The 21,277-nt window shown below is 43.8% G+C and overlaps 2 protein-coding genes across 4 annotated transcripts; one reads left to right on the forward strand and one right to left on the reverse strand.

Annotated features, from left to right (window-relative positions):
* Positions 1 to 3,491: 3,491 nt before the first annotated feature.
* smim15 (small integral membrane protein 15) lies at positions 3,492 to 6,093 on the forward strand. 2 transcript variants are annotated; one of them, XM_034595984.1, is made up of 2 exons: positions 3,492 to 3,615; positions 5,322 to 6,093. In XM_034595984.1, the coding sequence occupies exon 2, from the start codon at positions 5,353 to 5,355 to the stop codon at positions 5,578 to 5,580; it is 228 nt and encodes a 75-aa protein (XP_034451875.1). In that variant the 5' UTR covers positions 3,492 to 3,615; positions 5,322 to 5,352; the 3' UTR covers positions 5,581 to 6,093. The 2 variants fall into 2 exon arrangements, with proteins under 2 accessions (XP_034451875.1, XP_034451876.1); XM_034595985.1 differs by lacking the exon at positions 3,492 to 3,615 and adding an exon at positions 3,661 to 3,799.
* Positions 6,094 to 6,189: 96 nt separating this feature from the next.
* Positions 6,190 to 21,184, reverse strand: ndufaf2 (NADH:ubiquinone oxidoreductase complex assembly factor 2). 2 transcript variants are annotated; one of them, XM_034595982.1, is made up of 5 exons: positions 20,938 to 21,184; positions 17,101 to 17,130; positions 10,364 to 10,453; positions 9,312 to 9,352; positions 6,190 to 7,781 (listed from the first exon to the last, which is right to left on the reverse strand). In XM_034595982.1, exons 1-5 carry the CDS (start codon positions 21,050 to 21,052, stop codon positions 7,539 to 7,541), a joined length of 519 nt encoding a protein of 172 aa, XP_034451873.1. In that variant the 5' UTR covers positions 21,053 to 21,184; the 3' UTR covers positions 6,190 to 7,538. The 2 variants fall into 2 exon arrangements, with proteins under 2 accessions (XP_034451873.1, XP_034451874.1); XM_034595983.1 differs by lacking the exon at positions 17,101 to 17,130 and having other exon boundaries at positions 6,757 to 7,781; positions 20,938 to 21,167.
* Positions 21,185 to 21,277: the final 93 nt, after the last annotated feature.

Genomic DNA, 21,277 nt, shown 5'->3' on the forward strand with positions numbered 1-21,277 from the left:
CTCTCCGATCATATAAACGGGATAAGGAAGAGAAAAGGGCAATCTCGCACCGATTGTTTGCCGTACATGGAGAGGCTGCCCTTATTTGGAAAGGTGGGCGGCGCATGCGAGTTCCGTGAAGTCCTTTGTGTTGTCAAAGTAACCGGGGTGGGCGGGATCCTGGAGAGCTGCCAGCGCACGAGTGGCGCTATAAAAGGAAGTGGAGGCGGAATTCCCGAACGTCGGCAAATCCTTTGTGAAGCCGTCAGGGAGCGCGAGGGCGGAGCCCCGGCGGCCGACGGCCTTTGATGTTTCCTTCTTATTTGAGTTTAAAGGCGGGGACTTAATCCAGGGGCGGCCCCGGAGTTTCCCACAGGGCTAAAAGGGGGCAAGAAAACTGACTTTTTTTCCTTTGGTGCCTCTGCTACCACCCCGGGCTCTGGCTTCTTCAGTAACAACGTGATGGTTGTTTTCCAGGCTTGGTCCAAAGGACTCTCAGCTGTCAAAGGCAGAGAGGGCGTGGGAGGAGGAACATAAAGATATGGAGCTGGACATGCTTGTCCTCTGTAGTCGCTAATCAGTCATTGTGGTCCAGCCGTAAGTGAGTAGCCAAAAGGCTTCTTACTATGCTGCAAGCATAAGGACAAAAGAAAGACAGGCTTCCTCTTTGTCTCTCACATTCTGAATATTTATCTTTATTTTAAAGGGACAATCCACTTGTCACAGGTGTCCAGCAAGACTGGAATGAGCCCCAGCGGCTGAAGGTCAACTCCAGTTTGATTAATCACAAATTTTATAGTAATTTGCACGACTGAAGTTGGCTTTTGTATCCACTAGGTTATGATTCGTCCTCCATATTGTGAGTTTGTATCAAACTGTAGTAAACTACTGGAACTTTTTTTTGTTTATAAAGTGGTCATTTGTTTTGTTTTATCAAATTGCTTCCATTTTTTCTGTATGTCATATAGTTAATACACATAAAATCTCACTAGTAGTAGTGTTGCATCAAAGCAGATATGTCACGCCACAGCCATCAATTACTGTCGCCAGTGGATCGGACAATTCTCTTTAACCATCAATTGACTTTCCAGTGTGTGACATTTTTGCTCAACAGTAGGTTCACTGGTAGATTTCTTTGTGCCAGAGGAAATAATGAAACCGTCATGGGTGTCATTGTGTTGAATTGGGATATTAAAACTTTAAACAGAAACCTTGCTACAGACCAGAGTTTGAATGGCGTGGGCATTTGCCTCTTTAAAGACTGTGTTTGATCTGTGTTTTGGAGCTTGACCCATATTGACTTTAGATTCAGATCTTCGGTCCTCGAATCCATCAATTCTGACCATTCTTTAATCGTGCAAGTCTCCCAACTTTGAGAGAGTACAACTCTGAATTGCTGGAGGACCCCTTTAAGACGTCTGCATCTCATCATGCTCTCTGCACACATGCTCCTTACTCATTCTAGCAGTTGAGTCTACTCGCAGCAGAAAAAACCCCAAATCAAAGGATATTGGTAATTCCTTAAGGACTGGCCAGACGAGTGGTTTTTCTTGTAATCATTATGATTCACACCACTAGTGGAGCTGGTTAACTATAAATTGTGGTGCAGTAATTTTATGGATGGTCCCCCCCCCCCCCTCCCCCCCCTTGTCTGTTGATAATGTTAGTTCCGTAGCTGTATCATGAAAAGCACATGGGAGATTTTTGCCTCGAAGGCTTTCTGCCAGAAATCCTTTGCACGTGGTTAATGTTGTGAAAGGGTGTATTTTAATCCAAACCATGCTCTTTTCCAAAAACCTAATCAAATGCTTTTGTTGCCTAAACCTTACCAAGAAGTTTTTGTTGCCTAAAATTAAGTAAACCGCGACTGAAAACCGAAGCTTCTGCCGGGAAGGATTTCTGGTAGGGAGCCCCAAAGGCAAACTTCTCCCCACAGCTCATGAAAAGGAGGCGTAGGAGGGGCTAGGGTGCGGCTGCGTTGCCCACCGTCCAGATTCTCTCAGCCTGATGAGACATGTAGCAGAAGCTAATAATTATAATCGTATAACGAAAAAGCCACCAGATTGAGGAAGTTTGTCTATAAGTGTTGACCAAAACTATGCTGGTGAACCAGAATGTGTGTTCACAATGTGTCTGACTTGTGCGTGTGTTCCCAGCTGCCCCTGTCCTTCCTCTGTGAGTAGGTCTAAAAGGCTGGCCTTTGAACTGCTCTGAAAGTGATCCATGCCGTATGGACAGAGCAGATGTGGCCTAACCTGATTTGGTTTCAATACTTCCCCACAGGAAGTTCACAAAGCCAGCAGGTCCTCCTTTGTTATGTTAGTCATCTTTCTCAGAGGGCCAGTGGAGCCTTTTGCTGTTCTTTCGCACACTGATCGTTTGCTTTATTCTTCAGACAGAGCGGTTGTGCACACATGATTAGAAGTTTCAGCAACACTGAGATGTGGTCGGATTCTTTATCCAATAACAAACTGGACAATGTTGTGTTTTTTCAACAGAACCAACATTTGACTTTCATCATGTCTCGTAGACATGGTTTTACAATGGTTCACTTATTCATATTCTTTCTTTGGGCAAAGGCAAGGGTGTCTTATCCTCAAACCTTTACAGATAATCAGTGTTTCAAGTAACTGTCCGGTCCCGTGCAGGTCCATTCTGTTGTTGCCAAAATGGATCAAGATACTTCAAACACATTGATTTCCTCACAAAGACACGTTGTTTGATTACATTTTTTTTTCCAATTTTCCACCTGTAATAAATCAAAACAAAATGCAAAATGGATTCCACAATAATTCAGTGCATGACTCGCCTGACATCTGTTCCTATTTCTAAAATACTTTTATGGATAAAGAGGTTATAGGGTTAAGAGTAAAAACAATTAAATAGTGTTACCGCCTTATCGATAGATTAGAGATATTTTAGGGATCATGTGAGCACATAAATGACGCTCAAAGTCATGTATATATTTGCAAAGGATAACTACTATTTGGAAAAACTACAAGCCCCAGATTTACCCTGTATCATTTTGGTGTTCATAATTTTAATAATATTTTTAAAAAATGTACAGTACCAACTATGACAGGTCTTCCATCCTCAAGCTGGTCTTGTACATGAACTCTGTGTCAAGATCTCGTTTTAAAGCCTGAACCGTCGTTTATATTGAGCTAATTTGTTGTATAGTTGTGTTGCCATTTCACATCTGTGTCAAATAATTAACATACAGAAAACCACATGCAGGGAAGTATCATCATAGAAGTGCTGTAAGACTACAATTAATATTTTTAATTTTCAACCAATCTGATCATTATTGTATTCGATGATCAATTACTTCTTTAGAGAATAAAACGTCATGAAACGATGAAAAGTATCTATAATCACTGTCTGAAGCCAAAGGTTAATTTATTAAACCCATTTTTGTCCAAGCATCGATCAAAAATTCGGATTTTCTGAGTTGTGACGTTCAACCAATCCAGTGTTTGATACTAAAGGACTACATTACCCGTCTTGTAATGAAAAGCCTCATATCCAATCAGGGGCGAGGAAGATTCAGAGGCCACACCCGTTTCACTTCCCGGAACAGGGAGGAGGAGCTGAATCTGATCGTCGTGGATAAAAACCGCTAATCACGAGACTTTGGTAAGTTAACTCTGATTTATTGCGTTTTTACCAACTCGAACTGACACGGAAAGATGGATTCGTCGTGATGTCGCTTTCACGATCGATATATTTGTGCTGTTTAGCGGAGAGTCAGCGCGCCGGCTCCTCCGGCCCGTTATGGACGTGCAGCGGGTTAAACTAGCGGTGCTAACGCTGGTAGAAAGTGATTTCGTCCACAGGCGCAGAAATCCAGATTCAATCCCAGTGGCAGACAGAGAGAATGTGTTAACTAGAACTGGTTTGTTTGGAGCTGCATTCAGGTTAACTGGTTTGTTATGCTTAACCTGTGGATACGTGTCACGCTAGCTAGCTGTTAGTCGATCTGATGCTAGTTAGCTAGTGGTCGTTAGCAGGTTTATGAGGGACGAGCAGGAAACGTATGACCTTTATTTAGATTAGTCGTGTTAGTGAATATAAAGTTTCTACGTTAAGTGAACTAAATAATCAGTTGTTATTAAGGGTTTATCAACCACTGGACTTGTCACCGTGTACAGTTCAAAAGTCTGAGACCACTTCCTCTTTGTATCTGACAGTATTTTGTCCTAATTGAATCAACCTGTTATTAAATCAAGATTTTTCCCAAAGGATATCTGAAACGTTCAAAATATCAAACCTACTAGTTTTATATTTAAAGCAGACAAATTGTCCCAAATCATCATCAGTTAAACAACTCATTGTTTCAGTGCTTCTCCTTATTTCCATATAATCTCTATAATCTAATATCTCCTTTATAAATGGTTTAACCCAAAACAGGACAACCTTGTGAATATGCTATACTATACTAGTAATGTTATTCCTTTTAATATTTCAGTGTGTTTTAAGGTCATTGTCTGTCTTGCTGCAAATTACTGAGCTGGATTGTTTTATAGGAATGTTTTTTTCTTGCATCAGGGCGAGTATTAAAGTATTAAATCTGCTAGAATGTGCATGAAGCTGTTGTGTATCTGATTTATTACAATGACTAATATGAATCTCTGTTTGTGCTCGCTTTTTTTCATTTATTGTTTAGTTAATGTAATGTCAGGAAAAAGTGAAAAGCATATCATTTTCATCGATGGCAATATGACAAGAGTATAATGTATATTGATATAATGCGTATGTATTGTCAGCGAGGACGTTTAACACGTAATTGATCTACCTCAGATTAGTAAAATGTTTTGCTTTTTATTAAGTGTTTGTCATTCTCTACCCACAGAGGAATTTAAAATCATAACTTTCACTCAGGAGCATATTTATCATGATAATTTTCAATATCAGCTGTTATAAACATTTTTATCTTGATGTATTTTCTGTCTATATCGTGCAGCCCTATTGTCAAATTATTTAGTTTTCTTTTCTTTTTATGAAACCATAGCTGAGTCTAAACCCCAAAGATAATCAATTTACACTGATGCAAGAGGAGAAGAGCAGCCAAGCATCACATATGAGAAGCATGAGTCAGCAAATGTTTGGCTTCTTTCTTTAACAGATGACTGAAACAGTGACTCAGTGATCATTTCCAGAAAATCACATGCTTTTAAAGTAGACTTTGTCAATCAACTTGGCCACTCTTACAATCATTATTGGAAGAGTATCCTACGATTAGTTATATTTATTATTTATTGACACATCACGTAGCCCTGGTTATTCACTCCTTTCTCTTCTGATACATCCCCCCCCCCCCCCCCCCCCCCCCCCTTTCTCAGGTCCGACTAATCCTCCTCGTTCCCGAGCAGGATGATTGACGTTCGGGCATGGGCAGAGTACGTGGTGGAGTGGGCTGCCAAAGACCCCTATGGTTTCCTCACCACTGTCATACTGGCTCTCACACCTCTCTTCATTGCCAGTGCACTGCTGTCCTGGAAACTGGCCAAGATGATTGAGGTGCGTGACCGGGAACAGAAGAAAAAGCAGAAACGTCAGGAAAACATAGCCAAGGCAACCAAGAGGACCAAGAAGGACTGAGTCTGCGAGGGTAGGATGGGGGCATAGAAGAAAAAAATAAGGAGGAGCACCCACCACGCTCACGGCCCTCCTTATTCCAAATAATGACATGGTGCCCTTCCTTGTCCCAGCCCTACCGTCAGCACAGGGCCACCACGCCTCATGTCCGTGGTAGGAGGAGGGACATTGGCCCCACAGGCCTAATAGTGCTGAGACGGACAGTACTGCCTGGAGGAGGCTTGTCCCGGTGGGACTTAGGTCAGCAAGAGCGCAGTGGTTATCTGTATGATGTGTTTTATACAGAAATCCGCTGATAATATTGTGCAGCTGTTGCAACACCTTGCATTCCATTGTTGGCATCTCTGTTCTGCTGAATTGACGATGTAACGAGCAAACTGGAACTTTTTCTCCACGTCACTCGCAAAGTATCCAAATTATAACTTTTTAATCAATAAAGTTTTCATGGTTGATAAGAACATTTTCTTTTTTGTGGAATTAACACAAGCGATTTTAATTAAAACTATTTAAAAAGTATTCCCCCCCCCCCTCGTTTTGTGTGACAATAAACCATATTGCATGCAGTCAGGATTTAATGTACTGTCAGACACAACCGGGATTATTTAGACCAGGTTTTACTGTTAAGCAACAATAATCGTATGTTTATTCACTTTCTGTTCTTAACATAACTATTTGCATTCAATTTGAGTCGTCTTCTGTTTATTAGTCTAAAAAATGGTTTTACATTCACTGCGACTCAGTGTTGTACAATAATAAAACATTCAAAAGTCCAGTGGGATGAATAGTTTTTATAGGTACTGTAATTCTAAGCACTCGTGAGCCTTTAAAGAAGCAGTTAAAAGCGATAATTCTGAACACAGACAGGTGGACAAATGCACATTTCAGCATATTCGTTTTCCCCTTTTTCTTCCTCATTAACTTTTATTCATCCCTGGATGCATCTCCTGAGAGCATTTAGAAAAAAAATGTACATGTGTAGGAAGACGACCATGTTTTCAACTGTTGGACTTTTACAAGTCCTCAAGCTTTCTGTTTTAAGCTCCTTTCTTCATCAGCTCTGTAGCCAACATAAAGTCTGACCTCAGGTGAAAGAGCTTCAGTTTACTGTTAACACTATTCATGACTTTAACTTGTGATTAATAGGCCTGGATTTAAAAGCAGTGGACACCACCTTCATAATGAACAGAACCATTAACACAGCATTTATTGTAACTACAGTCTCATTACACCATGGACTGGACTGAACAGATTTCATTTAATTTCACGTGTTCTTTAATCTTTCCCACAGCGTTTTACTTTCCCACCTGCTTTCACCACATCTCGTTCTACTCATCTTTACACTTCAACCCTTTATTTTCTGAAGGATAATTACATCTGCATCATTTCTTTGGACATAGCTGAATTCTTGATGTGTAATTAAAACATTTTTGATTTGCCTCAGTACAGATGTAATGCCGATTTAATTAACAATTATTTGTTTCAGTATCCCTGAAACATTTGTAGCCGGTGTACTAATGAGCAATTCCAGTGTTTTTCTTCACTAACAAACCTTTCAACTACATTAAATAACACATCACTTACACATCTCAGCTTCAAGATGATGTTGTCTTTGTGTATATTCAATATACTAAAGGGACCAGAAAAATAGAAACCTCTTTATGATGTAATACAGACCAATAAAACTGCCTCGAAATAAACACTTCCTCTGTGAAACATAATGCAGGATTATGTGAGACTGACTCCAAGATGAGCTGATCAAACTGGTCCTTACTGAGGTCATATGTTTGTGTGCTGCTCACTTGCAGTGGATTATTGTGAATGATGTTTCCAATTTAAAAAAACAATATCAAGTCTTGACAAAAATTGAATATCACTTTCACAAAGGCAGTGTTTATTGTGGGGCTTTTCTGTTAGTTCACATTATACTGCATAGCAGCTTCAGTGTGTGTGGACATCTCAGTCTATTTCTTGGAAGTGGGCATCCAGGAGCCAGGCTGAAAGGTGTTTGCCGTGCTGGTGGGGTCCTCGCTGATCTCCTGCTTCCCGAAACTAGTGGCGGCTGCATGACCTTCAGCCAGAGTCCTCGCAGGAGTCGCCACCAGCCCTTCTTCATACTCCTTCGCCTGCAGGGCCAGATCTTTCTCCTCCACCTCCTTGGCCTTCAGCTTGATCTGCGTCCTGTAAGACTCATTCTTCACCAGCTCCTATAAAATACAAAGGTGGACACACATGTTTATTCTGAGTTTTTAAGACATTTTGTAATTCAATGTAACCCTTTTTTCATGGTTTAGGAAGGATGGAAAACCTTAAATAAGGATATGGCCTAGAGTTATTTATTATTTATTTAAGTAAATGCATTGACAATTGTTGACATTCATGTCATATTTTCAAAAGTAATTCCCAACTATATATAATAATAATCTTTTCATTAACTCTGCAAAAGTGTGACTGCAAAATAACTTAATGGAACCTCCACAATATCCTGCAACACCAGACCAGCTATGATTTTCCCTCCTGAATCAACCACCTCTGTTTTGGAGTCTTGGAGCAAAACATGGAACATCAGCTGCTCACTAGTCAAAAGTAGAAGGGATGTCGAGTTGCACTCAGCAGCTTCCAGGAACAAATGTGTGCATGTGTCGGGTATGAAGTGGGACATTTACTAGGAAAAGAACAAGAGTGTTCAGTTAACCTATATTGGTCCAATAAACTCTGGTTAAAAATGTAGCGCTTGGAACGGCTCGGTAAACTAACGTGACAGGAGGCATCTGTAATACAAACAACCATTCCAACTCATGGAAACAATTAGATTCTGAACTTGGTCCACCAGTGGAATAGTTACCCACTTGAGACACAGCTAGTGTCCAGTGATGTTAGCCTCTCCCTAATACGGGCAGCCAAAAAGGAAGGGAGGACTGGGCATAATGATGTTGTGTGTTGGCAGAACTGAGGGACTGGAAAAGAGAGGGGGAGAGACGTGGCCAAAAAGCCCCGCTTTGGGGAGAGAGACAAACATACTGAGCTGCTTTTCCAGCCTGTTAATGACAGGATTTAATCCAATCAATTTATGTCGGCTTGGACCGGGAAGAGAGGGAGCGTGACAAGGGGTAGGGTAATGTGCTGGGAGTAAAGCCTTGGCCACATCAACACTGTCCAGCTGTCGATGGCAGCTATTGGGCAGACGCAAGGCAGAAAATTGGAAGAGAATGTTCTGGCAATAGAGGCAGGGGATGGCATTGGCCACTGGCAGGGACAGAGGACAGAGAGATAGAAGGAGTGCCTGGGTATTGGCCTTCCAAGGGATTTCCTATAGACCCACATTTTGCCGGCCAAATAATTTCCAGCATTCTCACATTATAAGAGCAATAAACCCAGTGAGAGGTACACGAGGGGAAAAACTGCACTCCTTCACCATTCCCATCTTGGAGACTGCCAGAAATAAAACACAAAAAGCCGAGATGCAGGCTTCTGTTGGAGAAAAAAAAGAAAGTAAACTAGGACATGGTGTCAGTGAGCCCCTTGTTCGGAGGCTGTCTTTGCTCTCACTCTCACCATCAATGCACTTCTGCTGCTGTTTATTTTAACACCTGTCCCCCAAAGTTCCTGGATTCAGTTCGAAACTGGAAGATAAAACAAATCAAAGCCTCTCTTTTCCATCTTTCCCTCCCATGTAACCAGTCCCCTGGAGTCCAACCATCAGCGCAGCGGGGAAGCTGGGTGGGGGGGAGACGTACCTCGACGGAGGGGGGCTCCTTCCGTCTGCCTCGGATCCAAGCTGGAGGAGGAGAGAGGAGGAAAAAAAAAGAAAAAACAGAGTGAGAACACCCACACAAACATACGCTGCACAAACAAAACCTGCAGTCATATTTAAAGGCTGCAGCTACGGCGCCACTGAGTTTCAGGGCACTACAGTAGCTCAGTGTGAACTACCGAGTAACCCAGCGTGTAGAGGGAGTGCATCCAGGGTTTGTTTTGTTTCATTCCTCTCAGCAAACTATGGGGGAAAACAAGCGAAACGGTGAAACATCCGAGCCACATATACGCACAATGAGCTCAAAACACTAATGCTGCATTAGTCGAGGCAGAGCAGGGCCACTGAGTACTGCGTCTCAGAAGAGAAAGTGTGGATCCGCTCTGATCTTGGAATTTGAAAGTACACACTCTGTCATTCTCCATCAATACCTCTGTCCTTCTTTCTGCTCCTGAGCAGAACTGTGTCTGTCTGTCATCTCTCTATCTCTTTTTTGTTTTTTTGAAAGAGCTCTATTTTGGCTGAGCTGGCTGCACAGCAGAGCAGGTTAAAGGGAGCCAGAGAGAGAGAAAGAGATTTTCTAACTCTTCCTTCAGCTAGCACAGGGATTCTGGGCCTCTTTTATCCCTTTCTTATTTGCATCCTGATGAAAATGCATGAGGGATGGGGCGAAGCAGGATGAGGGGTTTAAGGTGGATAAAGCCAGTCTGAGACAGAGGGAACAGTTTGTATCCAGTTGTAAGAAATTCGAAACACTATTTTATGCTACGGTTGTATAACACCAGCAGAAGGCGTCTTTGATAAACTCATGAATACGCTTTTTCCCCAACCCCCATCCCACAGTATGAAATAAAAAATAAATTAAAAGAAATCAATGGATTAGCCTAGGCCCCAATAGATGCAGTCGTGAATTTGTTATTCCATTTTATTTGTGCGGCTCTTTGTATACTCTGCTGGGTAGCTCTTTTGTTAACATTGTCATTTATCCATGTTAGTGATAAAGTGTGTTACAGTGATGATGCGGTCCACACTTACCGTCCCACTCCATCGGTATGCTGCCTTCTATATATTCGTATTCTGTGGGATTGGCTGCTTCTACCATCCGCTTGGCACGGACATGTCTTCCTGGGAAACCAAAAAAAAAAAAAAAAAAAGACAGTGAGAGGCAGCAAGAGTGAGACAGGAGATGCTCGACAATGATGCATACAAAACGCAAAGGAATACAAACAAAAACACAAAGAGGTGCAGACACAATGCTCTCAGGCTCCTGCTCACTCAGACACACAGATACAGACAGACGCACAGACACACACAAATACACAGAGGGATGACAGCGCTGTGACAGGCCATGGATGATTACCTCGTGGCCCTCGGGCCCTTCTCCTCAGATCTCGCTGAGTGGCTCCAAATCTGGGCTAAGCCTTTATGCAAATGAGGCTCCCTTTAACCCAACCAACCACAGCCCCCCTCGCTGACAACCCTCTTCCAATCACAGCGCACTGGCTAACAATGCCCTCCAAAATCAACATCAAGCCGAGCAGGAGACAAAAGAGGTCAGATATCACAGACAACAGGAGAGGTGCGAGCTGCGAGGAATATTAAGTGCTCCTTTCCCCTATCTGTATACAGCACGACGCTCGCTAGCAGCAAGGCCACCGCCAATTATTTTTGGTAGAATCTGCTGATTAGGCAAGTTTGGCATGGCACACAATGACATGAAGACGGAGGTACAGAGGCTGAGGGGGGCGACGGAGAGTGATATAGACAGAACAAGAGAGAGCAGGAGAATTGAAAGAAGGGGGGGAAAAAATGAGTCAGTTGTGTTGTTTCTTTGTGTGGCGCTGCCGAGCTTCATACAGCGTTCACGCTAATGACGAGTGCTGCGTTTTCATATAGTTTCTCCTCCTTTGCAGGTAGCCGGGATGTCTGTCCATCGCCTCCATCCCTCCGTGAAATGATGAGCCAGGGAAGGAGGAGGTAGAGAGAGAGAGAGAGAGAGAGAGAGAGAGAGAGAGAGAGAGAGAGAGAGAGAGAGAGAGAGATGATGCATGGCAAACATGGCTAGGAGGAGAGAAATGGATGGGCAAGGAAAACAACACGCTCCAAAACACAGACAATCTGTCAAGATTCCATCACCGTTTCTCCGCAGCTGACTGGACATGGACAAATGGAGGCAACCGACTCCACACAAGCTGCAGACTGATGGCCTTAATGTTTACTTCAGCCATAACAGATAGCTATGGCACAGGGATGGATGAATGATGGCACTCAAAAGAAGCACCGTGTGTGTGTGTGTGTGTGTGTGTGTGTGTGTGTGTGTGTGTGTGTGTGTGTGTGTGTGTATATATAGAGGAAGTTGTGTTATTGCTCAGCTTGTGGCTTACGTTTATTAGTTTTAAAAACTTATTCCATTATAGACAATCACGCCTTACAAAGATGATTCCTTTCCATACTTTATCCAGCCTGTATAGTAATCAGGTCAGCTAATTAGGCTAGCATTGCTTTGGTTCTGCTTTGGTTCCCACTAGATTGTCACTAAAGGGCCTCACAGGCTCCAGCTCTGCAGCTTTTTAGTTTTCCTGATATCAAGGTCTGACGAAAAACACAGCCCTCGCTCCCACTTTATCTTAAAAACACATTTCTATGATCCTCACATTTGTTTACATGTATATGCCTTAAAGTGTCTTATGAGAAACGGTTTCCTAGAAACCAGCCCGCAATGAGCACAACAACAACAACAACTGCCGGCAAACAAAAGGCTATGTTCTCTAGGCAATACTAACAAATACATTTAACAGATATGCTAATTATAAACAGATCGTATCCATATTTGCATTGGGTGTGGGTGGTGGCAGAGCGAAATGGTACAATTATGATACAGTCCCCACAAGAAATGTGCTTAGCTACAGCTAATGCCGAACTAATAAGCATAAAGAGAGGCACCCACTTTTTTCCCCTCTGTCTCTCTCCACTAGGTTGCATCTCCCCCTCCACTCTGTCACACTCCAACATGGCTCTCCTCTTGTCTTGTTGCTTTTGCAGCATGACTAAACCCCTTCCACCACGGCTTTTATCCTTGGATTTGAATACCAAATACAGTATGTACATATATTTATGAAACACGGCTGATCCTCCCACCACATACACATTGGGAGGAGGCTTGTCAGTGTGATTGGGGTGATTCTCGCTCTCTCTGTAATTTCTGATCTGGGACAACAGCGGAAAAAACATGCAGGCCAAGGCTGTTCTGTTTTTACAACACAAGTACAAAGGAAACGCACCAGCTCTCTGAAAATGTAATTACCTGACAGGGACTGATATAAGAATGAATAAAAACTTGTGTGCGAGATAAACAATACAACCACAACAACCTTTCTTGTGGACGTTGAGTTTGTTAAAGAAGTAATTGCACTGTGTAACGGCCTAATCTTCAGCAAATGTAGCAGAACAGAATTAACTGTCCTGGCACATTGTTTTTGTTGTGGTTTCAATTTAAGGGGCTGCATTACCAAGTAATCTAGATTTTTTTGCTTAGCATTTTTATGTTTATTTTTTTTTTTTAATCAAACCTACACAAACACAAGGACAAAAACAAAGACAGACATCTATAGATATAAAACAAACATAGATTAACAATGAGTCTTACTCAAATTAAAAAAATTTCATTTTCTAAATGACTAAAATTATGTATTAAAATTGCTTAGTTTGTCTGTATTTTTTAGAATGGATTTAAATGAGGAAGATGAAAAGTAAGGAACCCTAAACATATAACAAATGTATAAGCTGTCACTAATAAATATTGCAGCATACAATCATCAAAACCGTTATATATTATTTTTTCAAATTAACAAATTAATTGTTTAGTCGCTGAAATAATGAAACAACAAAAAAGAAAGTGTCCATAACAAGTTACCTGAGTCAATGTCTGAAAAACGAATTATACATATTATGTAATATAAATAACTCCACTTACTGTGTATGTATTACTAAATGTTGATATGTTATAATTTACTTCATGTACTGTCGTCTGCACTTGTCACAGACTAGTCATCAAACTGGTTGTAAGCCTTCATTCTGTTTCACAGTTCAGACCCGTGCCCTCTGTCTCCCCCACCTTGAGAGGGAGTGAGAGAGAGGCAGAGAGAAGGAGGGAGAGAGGGATAGAGAGGGAGGAGGGGTGTTAGGAGCTCTCGAGCTCAGCAGGCACCCTTGTGACAGGTCTGCCTTCTCATCACTCACTAGGGGAAACCTACTTACCAGTGTCTCTCACACACACACACACACACACACACACACACACACACACACACACACACACACACACACACACACACACACACACACACACACACACACACACACACACACACACACACACACACACACACACACACACACACACACACAGGCTAGAGAGCAGGCAGATTAACCTGAGGAACAGGAGCGAGGACACTGCCTCTTACCGTGAAGGACAAACGCAGCACTGCGTTGAAGAGGGGGAGGGGCCAGCGGCAGGAGGAATGAAATCCCACCACATAAATATTCATGAGCCATCTCACCTGTCTGAGCACGACTCATCTGTGTGAGCCTGGCTGTGGAACCGGGGGGAGGTTGGAGGGGAGGAGACAGGAAGGCAGGATGGGTGAGGGGTTGCCGTGGCAGCGAGACCGGGAGCCAATCAAACGGCAGGCACGCCTATCCTCTCCCTTCGTTAGAATAAGACGTGATGCGCTCTGAGGGTTGCTCTTTGAACCCTGAACACACCCCGCTAAACTCCATCACCTGCTTCAACACACACACGCATGCACGCACACGCACACGCACACACACACACACACACACACAATCTCCTGACTTCACACATCAGCTCCCAGGTGAGAACGGCTGGGGGCGACCCGAGAGGTCTTTCACCTCCACAATGTCATTCCAGGCATCTTGTGCTGCATGTCTCTCTCACAAAAGCTACCACTTGCAACTCCATCTCTCTCACCAGTTTTATACTCAGTCCATACTAGCGCGCCTGAAAACGCATATCGTGTGACCACTCACGTACATGGAGAATGCACGTGCCGGAGTAAACATCAAGCATTCGGTTGGAGAATTCTCGCAGATTGCTCGATTAATAGCTTGTCTCCTACACATGTAAACAGTGGTATCATTGCAAAATGCGGAATTTAACTGCACAACAGCTGTTAGCAAAGACAACAGGGTCAGCAACTTGTAATTAATCATTCATGTTGCGTTCTACATTGGTAGCCGAGGCTAGTACTGGTCGTTTTCTTCCTGGAGGGGGAAATGCGGTAAGAGTCGGTCGAATCAGCGAAGGGTACGTTGTGACCAAAAAGACCCAATCAGCAAGCAATAGTGTCAACGTCATTGTCTCCAAAACTCTCAGTTTCTGCCCGTCCAGACTAAAAAGCAGCCCTGGAGGTTTCAAACTAAAAACGGACCAGCAACGTTTCCAAACTTCTCTGCTTTAGCCATTCTAAAACTCCAGGAACTTCCGTAGCAGAGTTGATGCATTTTCAAATGGCAATGCAATAGTGCGGTTGTTTCTCCTATAGTCTTCACGTTTTGGGTCTGACATTGCAGTGGAACAAAAAGTCATCCTGAAGTAGCGCGCTCACCCGCCTGTGTTGAGCTGAGTTTATTCCTCTCCTGCACACAGCTCAGCAGGGGAGGGATGCAGGGGGACCAGCACGTGCATGGTAATGGCCAGCTTTATGAAGACGGAGTGATCCGATAAGCATCAGTGATACAAGGGCAACCAGGTACCAATACTGAAAACCCTCACCCCGCTCTCCCTCCAATCTCTTTCCCCTGAAAAAAAAAAAAAGCATGGTGAGGATGTGTGAGGCCTGTAACCATGGTTACCCATTAGCCCTGAGTCTTGTGATGAGGTTCAGAGGGAGAAGGCCAGCCGTTGTTTTGCATCAGTTCTGGTGAGAGGAGGAGCTTAGAGACACAAAGTAGGCCTGCTGCTGCTGCCGTTCTGTTTTTTTAAATTTTTTATTCAGCCCTCATTCTGTTTGTCCCTGTTGCTGTCGATCCCGCTGAGGCTTGAGCGACTCACGGCAGAACAGAGGAGAATAATTCATATAGAAGTAATAACATGCTGAAAAGAAGACTCTGATTTCCCCTGTGTGTTACTTTTAACTAAACGCAGGCGTACTTGAGGGTGGGAAGGGATACTTTAGACCCCTCCGCCTAAGACCACCCATCCTCTTGAAGTCTCTTCCCTGCCCGATGGGTTATAGAAAAGGAGCGTGTTGAGCCAGGAAGTCGGCGTCCTTTGTGCGGCCGTGGAGCGGCGTGAACCCCCACCACCCTTCCCTTTTCTCCTCCCCGGCTCCTCTGAGGCCTGTGCATGTGATGTCCATACACCAAGCTGTCCACCCCTTTCTATTTACCTCCATCACTCCCATCCAACCCCCTTCCATTGCACCTTCAGTCTCCCCCCTAACTCCCTCTCGCCATTAACCTACCTCCACCTTCTCTCTCTCCCCTTCTATCTGTCTGCCTGTTCCACCCACTCATTTCACCCTCTTTCTGTCAGAAACCCTCCTTTCACGTTCACTCTCTCCATTCTTCCCCCCACTCTATAATTTCACCCCATATGTCAGCATCCCCCTTGTTCTTTGTCACTCACTTTCCATACCCCACCTTCTTCTCCACCCTCCGAGAGTCTCCCCCGGCCTTATCTTTCCTCCCTTATACTCCTAGCCTTATTTCTCTCTCTCTGCCTGTCTGCGTTATTAAAATATTCTGAATTGAATAAGCAGAGGAGGGCTCCAGGAGATGTCTGCTCGTGCGTCAGTCAGTCTGTCAGTCTTCCTAGCTGAGTTTCTGACAGACACGGAGCCCTGAGGTGTCAAAACACCTCGCTGGCCATCTGACCAAACAGAGACATGAATGCACCGGACAGTGGATCACTTTGAAGCCAAATAGAGAAATTAATTTGATGAATTTGTTGTCTTGCCATCACCAAACAGCAAATCAGTTCGCAGGAGGAAGAAACAATAACATTCAATTAAAATGTGTAGGTTTTGAGACAGATGGGAGTCTGAAATTTAAATATAATATAGAACACTATAGGCCTCCAAAACGCTTAAACCACCGATCCTGGAACTAGGCCAATGTGAAATGTTCTACCATAGGAAATAAGTGTGCCTGTTTCTCATTTCAGCATCCATCTTTTCAAATGCCTTTTTAATGAAGTAGTTAAGCCACTCCATGATGTTCCACCACACGCACACACAAACACACACTTGGCACCCACAATACAGCGAGATGAGCTAAAGCCACTTGGTTTTTCCTATAATGATTAAACAACCTTCATTTAAACCCCATGCATTGCAAAGCTGCTGATCAATTAACATGATTTACTGTGGCGGCTCCGGACATAGCTGCTCCGTGGTAAACACCGACTTGGTGTCCTACTGTAGGATAGACCTTCCTTCATCACACCCTGGGGATGACTTGTGGCAGAATAAACAGCCATTTGGACCCTCGACTCTCTCCGCTGTGACTCTTTTCATGGAAATATGTGGCTTGAATCAACGCTCTGATGACACACAGCCATCTGTTGTTGTGCTAAGTGTGTTAGGGCATGAAGTGGAGAGAAAACACACAATCGCGTTTTTTTCCCCTTCTTTTTTAAGAATACAAAGCAGATACACACACACTTTACTGAGAATGTGAAGTTTTGTGCCACACGCATACATGTATACAGTCACAGATGCACACACTAATGCAACAATACACACACACACCTCTTTCCTCTGTCCCAGGAGTCGCCCATCCTGAAAATAACAGAAGTGAGGCCTTTTCAGTTTTTCACTTCATAGAACAGGAGCTGGGGAATCAAATAAATAATAGACAAAGAGAGAGGGATAGTGATAGGACGACAAGTCAATGCATCTTTTCTCTGTAACCACGTGGCACACCTCTGAAGAACCTCTGAATCCCTTCCATTCTCCACACAGTGCAGAGGACCAATAGATTAAAACTGCATGGCACACACTGTTAAAATGAATAGCGCTAAAAATACATCCTTTTCACGGAGACATGAAAGGAAACTGTCTTTCCCCTGTCCAGTATTGAGCAGCCATTGATTCCAAGACAAAGGCTACATCTCCTCAAAGAGGTAAGAAAAATAGCAATCATACAGGCAATTATTTTCAAATGTGCCTGCAGCGGCCGATAATGTCAGTGTGCCTCTCTTCCTAAATAAAGGGAGGGAAGGCAGGCGTCAAAGCTGCGGGCCCACTGCCGAAGACGAATGAGCCCGTCCGCAGAATGCTTCGCTTTCATCTGGGCAGCATGACATGGCGCCCCATGCAGTGTGAGGCAGAGCCGGGGCCTGGGGGACAGACGCACACAGAAAGAGAGGAGAATATAGATTCTTTATTCAGCTCTATGGAGCCAAAACCAAGGCAAAGACCTTCTAAAGACCACTGTCCAGATTGCCAGTGGCTTTTCTCTTGTAGCCCTGCTTGTAGACAATAATCAGTGCAACTCCATGGCCCAGTGCAGCGCACAGTAGGCCTCTGTAGCTGGACCTATTCTAAAAGGCGGAGACAGAGCTCCTCTCTCTCTCTCTCGCTCTCTCTCGCACTCTCTCTCTCGCACTCTCTCTCTCTTGAGGTGTGTACTTCAGACCCGGGCCTTTTCATTTTGATGTGAAGCCGCATTGGAGTAGCGAGGGGCGTCCTAAGCTTTCTGCTGGGTCTAGCTCTCCACACTAATGAACCGCTCCGATGTTTTGAATATAAATCTTTACTGGACTGGCTTCAAAGAAGGAAAATCAAGAGGCAGCAATGAAGGGGAGGGGCAAGGGAAGGAAGGACTATGTGAACGCAAAAAAAAGGGGCCAACCTACTAAAAGACCACTGAAATAGGACAAAACAAAACCTTCTAAGACAAGGAGATCCGACACTACTCAACAATTATTATCAGTTATTTTCATTATAACAACCTGTCTGACAGAGCTTAAATATGACAGTTAAGCCCCTGTCACACAAACGTGAATGTGAAGCGAATGCAGCAGGTCAAAATTCACTAAAGTTGAACTCCATACGAAGCCGTGGTGCCAAATGCTTCGCCACAGGAAGCAAATGTTTTATTCGCCTCCTTGCTCGCACAGATTGGAAGTGAACGGGAGGCCAAGGTTCGCCGCTGATACATTTGTGTATGTCAGGCAGGGCCTTGCACAACTGTTCCTATTCTACCAGTTCCTAGTAACCATTTTATGTAAAAGGCCTTGAGATAATGTATGTGGTGATTAGGGGCTATACAAATTAAACTATAGTGAATTAAAGTTAATTGCGTTGCTTCCTTTTAATTTTCTGCCTTAGCGACCATTAACGTCCTCATATGTGGCCCGCCGCATGCAGAACCGCTTATGCCCCAGTTTTCTAAAGTTAACAGATTGAAAGAGGTAGAACACGGGAGCAGCAAAGCATGGCTAAAGGTAGAGAGGGACGCACTGAGCAGTAGGGATGGACAAATAAATAGAAGAAGCGGGCAGGGATAAGAGAAAAAGTGAGAGACACAGAAAGAAAGGAAAAAGACTCCTCACCTACTTCAACCACTACTCATGTGCTGCAGTGGAAAGCCCTGCGGTCCATGCCTTGAGGCCCTGAGCCCACGCTTGGCCTATCAGTTTAAGATCAAAAAGAGCCCGCTTTAGCAAGACATATGGACTGAATAATGCATCTGCTTTAGTTCCACAAGGCTGGACAGGGTGAGTGGAATAAAAAAAAGGAGACAAATGTTTGCACCATATATTTCCACGTGCTTAATGTATATTTAGACTCCAAGCATGTGCATGTTTGGCATTTATGAGTGCGTCTGCTTGGAACAAGTGTTTCTCATTTTTTCTGTCATTGTGATCGGACAGTGAATGCGGTAGCCTGTAGCGAGCTGGAAAACGGGCTTCTTGTGATGACTCATTTGAATAGTCTGACAGCCAGGGGTGGAGGAACAGCCTTGTAATGAATTATAAATATAAAGGTGGGCACGAGTTTTCCCGAAAACTGCAGAGAAAAAGGTGAAGCACAAAGTCAAGTTCAGTGAGAAAGAAGGCCACAGCCTGCCAGAGGTGATTCTCTCTACGGCAAAACAAAATAACCAAACCGTTTGGTTTCATGCTCTCGGAAACGCAACTCTAAATGTAAATATACTGTAGGATATCTATTCAGGCTATGCAGGTCAAAGATAAACTTTATCTGGCTTGTGTAATGTGGCACCAAGAGAGGGAGACAAACACAAGAATGTGTAGGTGGGATGAGATTATCTCTACATTACTGCTGTGTTGTGCTCTCAGAGAACACAAATGAAATATCCGGAATAAATTGGAAAAAAACTCTGCTCAGGCACAATAAATCTGGCAAATATCAAGAGACATAAAGCTTTGTGACCAATAAGCCAAATCTCCGTGGCTTGTTAACCAAGAGGTGTCATGTCTGGAGCAGACAAAGGTTGTGCTCTTCAGCCTGTGACCCCTGACCTGTGGCCTATAGACTGAGTGGGACCCCTGCTGTTGATGATTTAAGGTGGAATGGGGAGGGGAACGTGGGATATCTAGTCTGGATGCTGCTAATGAATTAAAGTAGGAAAGGACAGGAATTGTGTGCCTTTAATTCATCAGGATGCCCCCCCCCCATTGTGGACATTTCCATAACTTTTTTCTATTTCTTCCATTTATTAAAAGCAAAGTCTGGAGTGACAAGCATGACTCACCATCTTCCTCATCCAAAGACACCTCTTTAGGATGCTGAATGAGAAAGACATGGCAACAAGAGAAGGACTCACAGTAAGCCTGGGCATCAACTTTGAAAGGACGACAAGCATGTCCTTGACCTCCCAGCCAGCCAGCCAGACAGACATGGTCCCTGCTATCCCACCATGGTTACGCTTGATGACACAGATCTACTTGCTTGGCTTGAGCATTGCGAACTGTTTGCCACGTCTCAGGAGGGATATGTGACCTCCTTCCAAATCCTCATCCTAGACAAGTAATCATTTCATCTGTGAACAGTGGAGGAGGAGTCCTTTTCTGTCCGAAGGCCGGAGGCAGTGGAGCTGTGAGGACTGCACCACATTCTGCCTCCCCTACAAGAACAAGTTATTAAAAAAAAAAACTGCAGAGAGTTTCATCAAATATAAAAAGAAGTTATCTTATAAAAAAAAAAAATGAAAAGCCTTTATTGAGATAGTGTCGCCATCTAGGGCCAAGCTCATAATACTACAAGAGTGAAAGGAGGTATAGATGAAGACGAAACAACACATTAAGGAAGAAAGTTGATAAAATAAGATGAGATTCAACTTTTTCATCCCCACACCGGGGGAATTCAGATGCTAGATACAGTGAAGGACGCTGTGTTGTCAAACAAGGGTTTGAGCTAGAGGTCAGTAAGAGCAGCCATTTGTAAACAAGAGGTGCGTGCGCATTTAAGTAATATATATATACAACATATTACGTGTAATATATGCAATAACTGCTTGGAACAGGCATTTTAATGAGTCTACAGGTGTTGTTAAACGTTTTCAGGAGAGGGGAAGGAGGGCGGGGGGGGCTAACTTTAGCACAACAATGCTACACCTACCTGTCCATGTCTTCTGCTCCGGGACAACATAATATCTATTCCCCAGATGATCCGTCCCGACGTGCTCGCGTACGATCCCAAACGTCCGCCGGAGAGCTGAGGCAACCCGGCTCATGGTCCCGGGGGACGCGGAGGTGTGTTATCGGGGGGGGGGGGGGGGAGCAGTGGTTGTGCGTCCCTGTTGAAGTCGTGTGCCCCTTCTGCCCTCTCTCTCTCTCTCTCTCTCTCTCTCCGGTGTGTGCGTGCAAGTGTCCCGCAGCCGGGGAGGGAGAAGCAATAACCTACTCCCTGATTGGACGGCTCAGATCCACCAGCCAATCGTCGCATTTGTCATAGACTA

This window comes from Hippoglossus hippoglossus, chromosome 9, assembly GCF_009819705.1.
Source record: "Hippoglossus hippoglossus isolate fHipHip1 chromosome 9, fHipHip1.pri, whole genome shotgun sequence".
Taxonomy (NCBI): Eukaryota; Metazoa; Chordata; class Actinopteri; order Pleuronectiformes; family Pleuronectidae; genus Hippoglossus; species Hippoglossus hippoglossus.

Bases quoted from the DNA above. Each gene is read 5' to 3' on its own strand.
- smim15 (XM_034595984.1), top strand. From the start codon at position 5,353: ATGATTGACGTTCGGGCATGGGCAGAGTACGTGGTGGAGTGGGCTGCC.
- ndufaf2 (XM_034595982.1), bottom strand. From the start codon at position 21,052: ATGAGCCGGGTTGCCTCAGCTCTCCGGCGGACGTTTGGGATCGTACGC. The intron at 17,131-20,937 runs GTAGGTGTAGCA...TGTTATTTTCAG, and splicing joins GGAGCAGAAGACATGGACAG to GATGGGCGACTCCTGGGACA. The intron at 9,353-10,363 runs GTAAGTGTGGAC...CTCCTCCTCCAG, and splicing joins CATACCGATGGAGTGGGACG to CTTGGATCCGAGGCAGACGG.